Source organism: Anneissia japonica, unplaced genomic scaffold (assembly GCF_011630105.1).
Source record: "Anneissia japonica isolate Jap-2015-1 unplaced genomic scaffold, ASM1163010v1 scaffold1005_len2656397_cov198, whole genome shotgun sequence".
In the NCBI taxonomy this organism is placed as follows: Eukaryota; Metazoa; Echinodermata; class Crinoidea; order Comatulida; family Comatulidae; genus Anneissia; species Anneissia japonica.
The window spans coordinates 17,131-24,864 of NW_022683792.1; the positions used below are offsets into that span (position 1 = coordinate 17,131).

The 7,734-nt window shown below is 34.0% G+C and overlaps 2 protein-coding genes across 5 annotated transcripts in view; one reads left to right on the top strand and one right to left on the bottom strand.

Moving 5' to 3' along the window:
* LOC117101309 (elongator complex protein 6-like) overlaps positions 1 to 2,061 on the bottom strand; it is a 12,106-nt gene extending 10,045 nt beyond the window's left edge. For both annotated transcript variants that reach the window (XM_033241280.1, XM_033241286.1), the window contains exon 1: positions 1,951 to 2,061. In XM_033241280.1, the coding sequence (XP_033097171.1) occupies positions 1,951 to 2,004 (54 nt within the window). In that variant the 5' untranslated portion in view covers positions 2,005 to 2,061. The remainder of the gene's footprint in view (positions 1 to 1,950) is intronic.
* Positions 2,062 to 2,193: 132 nt separating this feature from the next.
* Positions 2,194 to 7,524, top strand: LOC117101326 (BAG family molecular chaperone regulator 3-like). Of its 3 annotated transcripts, none has more exons than XM_033241294.1 (2): positions 2,194 to 2,475; positions 5,244 to 7,524. In XM_033241294.1, exons 1-2 carry the CDS (start codon positions 2,296 to 2,298, stop codon positions 6,411 to 6,413), a joined length of 1,350 nt encoding a protein of 449 aa, XP_033097185.1. In that variant the 5' UTR covers positions 2,194 to 2,295; the 3' UTR covers positions 6,414 to 7,524. The 3 variants fall into 3 exon arrangements, with proteins under 3 accessions (XP_033097185.1, XP_033097190.1, XP_033097197.1); XM_033241299.1 differs by lacking the exon at positions 2,194 to 2,475 and adding an exon at positions 4,620 to 4,828; XM_033241306.1 differs by lacking the exon at positions 2,194 to 2,475 and adding an exon at positions 4,693 to 4,832.
* Positions 7,525 to 7,734: the final 210 nt, after the last annotated feature.

Consider the following 7,734-nt stretch of genomic DNA (forward strand, 5'->3'; position numbering starts at 1 on the left):
AAATATTGTTCGACTTAGATAAAATTTGACTTATAGATTGCTAATTAATGGAAAACACAACAATTTGGCATGTAAAATATGATCGACTTAGAAATTATTCGACTTAGACACAGTCAACTTAAGCAAGTTTAACTGTAGTTTAGGTTTGACTGGAATGAAAACTGTGGTCAGGTACAGTATTGAATAAAGATGGGGAAGAGTAGGCCTATCTAGAGATTTCGATCCAACTCGGCCACAAGTCAACTCGGCCACAAGTCGACTCGGCCAAACGTCAACCCGGCCACAAGTCAACTCGGCCACAAATCAACTCGGCCACAAGTCAACTCGGCCACAGTCAACTCGGTCACACGTCAATTCGGCCACAAGTCAACTTGGCCACACGTCAACTCGGCCACAGTCAACTCGGCCACAAGTCAACTCGGCCACAGATTAGTTGCAGCCTACTACTACACTGGCTTTGAGGGAATAATTAATGGCCTCGCTATTAGTATAAAATACTAATTTGTGTTTTAAATAATATATTATTAACTTACAAGTTTTTTTTTTTACACTTTACTTGTCACTCTATACTCTACTATAATCTCCTAATTATAATATACAGTTATTACTAACTTAATTATGGTTTATTTTACATAAATAATATTGTAATATTTTTGTTTTTAATATATTTTGTTTTCGTTATTATTACCGTATTATCATCATTATTATTATCATTATTACTAGTATTATTATAATTACCGTATATATTACAGTAATATAATTTTAGGCCTATATTTATTTTTTTATAGGAATTTACCAGGAAAGATCTGTTCCTTTGTACACCATCAAACGTGAAAGAAACTAATACTAATATCATGAACATAATTTCTAGTTATAATTATATTATTATTATTTTGCCATATTATTTTATTTTTTTATCTGTATTATTTTATCGCTTTTTAAAATTAATTTTATAAGTTATAATGGTGAAAATGTTCAATATTCTGTGGAAATTTTTATTATAAATGATTTAAAAATTGTAGTGAAAATGATATCAGTGGCAATTTTTCTTATGCTATATTTTTATACTTTATTATTATTTTGCCATATTATTTTATTATTTGTATCTGTATTTTTATGGTTTTTATTATAAATTTTATAAATTATAAAGGTGAAAATGTTTTTAAAAAAATTATTAAATCAAATGCGCAAGTAACAAGTAAAAAGTCATAAATAATAATACAGAGATGTTTCCCTCTGACGTGTTATGGTATACCCTTAATATGTTCCAAAATACTTGCAAAAAACACACGTCAGGTAGGGAAAAAATCGTTTGTATTAATGGTATTGAATTAATTTGTTATTGTTAACGTATAATTCTATAGGGCCTATCTGAATTTTTACAATACTATGCAATAATGTTACAGTTTAACTACCGAACGTTTTACATATTTGAGTTCGCGGCTAGATTGCAGACATCATCATCCTAATCTAATCGCGAATATTGTGTGAAATCTGGATCCATATAAATGCCTACATGAAATTGATTGAAAGCTCAAAAAAGTTTAATAATGATATGTGGCCGAGTTGACATGTGCACGAGTTGACTTGTGGCCGAGCTGACTTGTGGCTGAGTTGACTGTGGCCGAGCTGACTTACAAACACAAAGCAAAAGGTGAAAAGAAAACATTGAAATTACTTTGTTGTTTCAGGACCACGGGCTCAGTATAATATTAATATTATCATCTTCAAAAACCATGATGATCACTTCCTTCCGTATAATGGATCACATAAGCTCGGGGCTAAGATCCGGAAATTTCTGGCTTCTCAGTGTCTTCTTGGCTAGCCTAGCTATGCCCTAGCCTAGCTAGGCCTAGCCTAAGAAAGTATAGCCTATTAAATCTAAGCCACTCTACTATAAATGAGTAAAAACTTTAAATATTTGATTAAATACAATAATCCACTATATACCTTTGGAAGATTATTTACGTCAAATTGTAAAATTTCGTTCAAATCACTGAACATCGTGATATAAACGCAAGAGTTTTGAGTTCCTAAATGTGATGGGATGTAAATCAGATGTAAATAATGAAACAGCGCCATCTATTTAGATTTATGAAAGATGTTTGAAAGAACTATTTTCATTGGGCTGTTGTACTATCAATAAATACGACCAGCCAATCAAATTTTCGTTTGTAAACGAGCCTACTCATGTAGTCGAAGGTTGGCGAATTCTCAAGTGGAGTCTAGAGAGTTCTCGCGAGACAGTTGAGTTTTCCTGAAGGTTCAGAAGTTTTTCTGAGGTGGAGTATAAGTATGGACGACGATGAAATGCTTTATCAGAATCTCCGTGAAGCTTCGCTACATAGACCAGTAACCGTAAGGGATCCACTTCCTCCCGGTTGGGAGATGTTAATAGATCAGCAAACGAACTGTCCATTTTTTGTCGATCACAATACAGAAAGTACATCGTGGAAAGATCCACGCATATTCAAGGTAAGGCAACTCCGTGTTGAGGTTATTCGTATTTTCATAGTTAACCAGATAATTATGACGATTTTCTTTCTGCTTCTTGCAATCTTGATAAACAATTACATAGTATTTTATATTGACACAATATTTTTGAGTTACAGTATTTGCTTATTAATCTACGAATAGGAGGGGTCTAGTGTCATGCTAGAGTGCTGGCTAGGCTAGCTCTACCTAGCTAAATAGGGCCTGTCTCGACTGAGAAAGTAGGCTAGGAGAGGGAGGGTTTAGCTATAGAGCCCCAGCTAGAAGCATGGGCCCCTTCATGAACAGAGGGTTAAGCTGACCGGACTCCCGAAGATGACTGTCAGTAATTCAGTTAATTACTTTTTATGTATTATTATTTTATCTAAGCCTAAGGGCCGCTGAATTCTATTTATTTATTTTTTTATTTATTTAGGCACACAATACATGTGCCAAGGATTGTCAATAGCGAATAATATATCACTGTCCTACTTGTAGGTGACAATCCCTTACACAAGACAAACATACACACACGATGCTTTACACAAACTAAATCTCAATATGAGATTTATAGAGTGGAGTTGTTTTGGTCGTGAGAAAAAATCCTGCAACACTGACAGGAATTGAATCCAGGACCCTGGGATTGGAAGGCAAGCTATTCAACTCCAATAAATAATATACTTGTTTAATTTAAATCAAGTTTAAATCGACCTTCTCCTACCTATAGTATTTTTTAGGTTTGGACGGTTTCTTGATTCTTGTGTGTATTACCAACTGAATCTAAACCAAGCTTGTTTTGACATTTTCATTGGACATATGACTTTTCAAAGATTTGCTATGCTGACAAGAAAAATGAAAATATGAAATTGCCATGATTATCATGACATTTTGAATGAATAACAGTTGCATAATTTTCATACCACCCTGGTTTAAACAACTCACTGAATGTCCTGTGACTAACTAGGTTATATAAGCCTTACTGAAAATCGAGAAACGGTTTGTAATCAAATTACAGTACCAAAATACAGGCTGTGTGCATCGCAAAGCATTTCGACTTCAATTTTTTCTGTGGGTATTGTAGTTGATAGGTTTATAACGTACATGACCTTCATAATTACACCAAATGCAGTTAATAATTATAATCTTTCTTCACACGATAAAGTTACCGCTTCAATTTTAGGATTTTGTTCATGATCTAAGCTGTTGTCCATTCTACCCCAAAACATTCCTTTACACTGCATGCTGGGAATCTGTAATGTGAGGTCTCTCCTAGTACTACGGTGCCCTCTTTTATCCCTTAAAATTATAAGTCACTTGATTGCGTCCACCAACATCTTGATCTTAATTCAGAATGGGTTGTGACCTTCTGACAACATAATATTAACATTTTGACTTAAAGGTTGACCTTGGTCAAATTGGACCGCTTTTTTGTTGCAGATAAATACTGTGCCATTGGCCTTCTGGATTCAGAATTAATTCTCTGAGAAAAAAAAAAAGACACTTCAAAGCACAATAAAAGAATCCTTTTTTGTTCTTGGCCTGTATTTTTATACTGCCACAGGGATTGATTTTTGAAAGAAATTGTTCCAAATTGTGCAACTATAGCCAGTAGAAACGCACCTTAAAAATTCCATTTCACCACCGTAACAAAAGAACATTATTGAAATTCTAAGCACAATTGGTTAAAGTATTTATTTATATAATTGTATATAATATGCCCTGTTTTAAGCCTTTATAAATTGAAGGTCAACAGACCTATTGTTAATTGCATACGGTAATTGTTGAACCTACACTTAATTCAGCAAGTGGGATAAAATTATAGAAAACTTTTTTCCTAATTTCCGATTTTGTTTATGCCTTGCAGACCAAATATAAAATTTGTATTTCAAATAATCAATATTAACGGTGGGCGATGAGCTCAACAAATCAAGGTACAAGAAATTCTCATCAAAGTGTCCAGTTTTTTACATGATTAGGTACTGCAAAAGCATGGTCACCTTAAGCCAAAAGCAAAGCAATAAAATTTGTAATGTTATTAATAATATACTGTAGATTTGTGTTTTGGCTTACTGCATTTTCTCGTAATTACTGGAAATGTCATGCCTTGGAAAGTTACATAAACTAAAGGAAATACACATTTTCCCCTAACCAATCAGAAAAGAGGATTCTGGCCTGTAAACTTAATCATGCATGGCCAACTGAATAAAGTGTGTGTGCTTTAACATCACAAATCAGTTGCCAGGCTTGAAGTTAGACAAATTTTGTGGTATCAAATTTTAAATTAATTTGCGATATGGCTACATTGCTGAATAATTCTCTGCTCATTGGTGAAATGGATAGATTAAACCTTATGTCTGTAAGTAAGTATTTCTGTTAAAACATATTGTGTAAATTTGTTTTATAATTCTGTACTCAATTTCTCTGGAACTTGATTTTTGATACATAACTGTTTTGAATGGGCGTGTGTGGCACTCTGCTTGACAGATAACCATACTCTTGTTTTTAAGTGTTACAGTAATAGAGTCAAAATATGAATTCTTTGTTTTCTTTTCCAATGTTTAGACTAGGCAATTAAACAGAAATACAAATCAAATTTTTTTGTGAACTGTACTGATTGTAGATTTTGTTTTTTATTAATGTTGTATTGGATTTTTTTTTTAATACTAAGCTCATGTAATTAAACAAAAATCATGCATTTGAGATTGGATTTTCAGTCAAAAAGTTTAGAGAGCTGCTGTTCTAAAGGTTGTTTATTCTTTGTTTACTTTTAGACAATGCATAGAGGTATGGGAAGTATATTTGATGAACCACTGTCTGACAAGTTCCATTGGCACAACAGACCAATCACTAGAGGAAAGAATTATAGGAGCCCAAAATCAAGTCCTGTGGTTCAACGACGACATGTTAGCACAAAATCTCCGTCAATTTTCAATAATGAAAAGCGGGCTCCTCTCAGGGTAGAGAGCCCAGAGTTACGCAGACAAGGGATGGTGCTGGATGACGTTGGATTCAGCATGCCTTTGCAACATAATGGTAATCATGACTATCATAATCAACATGAAAGCGGGCTATCTGCTGAAGATTTTACCAACAACTTGCATCTGGAAAAGATACATCAGCAGCATAAATCAAGTCCAAAATCAAAGCAAAGGAATCATGAGCTCGATGACGAACACTCTGCACATTACGTGAACCATCAGTTTAATGATCACAACGGTCCTATTTTCCCTGAGGTTGAAGAAAGTTATAGGCAGAGCACAAGAAATGGTCGCAGTAAAAATTCCTCTCCTCTTTCGTCAAGGGAATTACGCAGTGGGGCACTTCATGTTCCGAAACGTCCTCCAATAGATACCAATGATTTGTATGTGAATGGATTTTCTGCATCAAAAAAGGAGAAACAGACAACACCAGAGCCCATGTCACCAATATCTCCAGAAAGACTGTCTTTCTTTTCATCTGCGCATCTGCCTCCAAATCCCAAAAATATACCTATTGAAATACGCAGTCCAAAATCTCAGCGTAGTAAGAATCAAACATTTGTTTCAACTGCTGAAGTTCCAAGAAGTGACGGACAAACATTTACAGAGCCTCGCAGTCCAAGATCAAAGCGTTCCAATTCACCACGACTTCCAAAAAATGACAGTACCAATGGCCAGGTGAATGACAATTCGCGTTCTGATTTGAAGGACACACCCCCAAATCTCATTTATATCCGGCAGATTCATAAGGAGGCCGAAAGTTTAGGCCAAAAAGTGGTTGGTTTTAGCGGGAATAAAAAAGACAAAGAATATCTTGTGTTAGAGGAGATGCTGATGAGAAAACTTCTAGAATTGGACAAGATTGAAACTCATGGAGATAATGACATTAGATCGGCGAGGAAAAAAGCTGTCCACACAATACAGCAATATCTAGAATTACTTGAATCAAAAGTGAAGACCTAATGAATTAACTGCAGTAAATTTTATGGAAAGTATTTTTTTTAATAATTAAGCTAATTGCATTTTATTCATTTGATATGATAAATGCAGACAGTATAATTTCAAGATGAGTTTTATCATGGAGGAAAAAAATCCTCCATGGTTTTATTATATACAGTACAGTACTTGCACTAACACAGTAACTAAAGTTGTTGTAGGCACAATTTATTGCAGTACCACTTCAATACAATGGTTTCATGTCACAAATTGCAGTTAATGATTTTTCAAAAAAGATTCATACAATAGAGATGTGCATTTTGGCATTTGTGTGATTCCTGACAAAATTGTTTTCTCAGATAATTTGTAGCATATTAATATTTGAAATGTGTGTAGGCATTAAGTATCTGAGGACCATGTTAACCCTACTTTTTATGTTATGTTCCATATCTTCTCACGTATAAATCAAGGCTAAAAATAGCAAATTACAATCGAAAAACAGAGGGTTATCTTATATGCGCAACATACACATTTTTTTTTTTTAGTCATGTTTGTCTTACAGACAGTATGTACAGATCTCCGTAACTATTACAGAAATGAAGCTACTAACTGTTAGTAAGGATGAATGCAATTTAAAAACATATAAAAGCCCATAAGATTAATAGTATTATTTGGAAGATTAACCCAACATTTGGCTCTAGTTTATATCCAGCTAGATGCAGTATCAAGACCATAAAAAGCAGTAAAACTCCAATGGTGAAACGGGAAAGGGGGTGGGGGGGCCATCTTTATGCCTGACATGCAAAAATCTCAAACTCGGGGGTCGTCTTATATGCGAGAATTTAAGGTAAACTATACAGATTGGCTTCTGTATGTGGTTGGGGAGGGGGGTATTGTACTGTGGAGAATGTAATATATCTTCCTGCAGTTGTGTTTTAATATTGTTGTTACTGGTTAGCAACATTATATTATAAAAATTATTTTAAAAAATAGTATTCTTTTTGGGTATCGTTTTTCTCTGACTGAATTATGGCCATTTTAATATTAATAAATATTATTTATTTTGCAATAGAATATTATTGATGATGTGGTTAATATATTTCAGGTGTAACAACATGGTGTTATTGTTTCTGTGTGTAGGCAAAGATGTATTATAAAGAGGCTTGCTCATAATATTTTTCTGTTGAGAATAGTTTCCTGAACTTATGATTCATCATATTGTCTAGTACTCTATGCATAAAACTGGTTACTGGTGATGGTTGGTCTGTACATTGCAATACAGTCCTTTTTCTAAAAAGTGTATAGAGTGCTCATGGTTTACATATACACAGATTAACGGTTTATATAA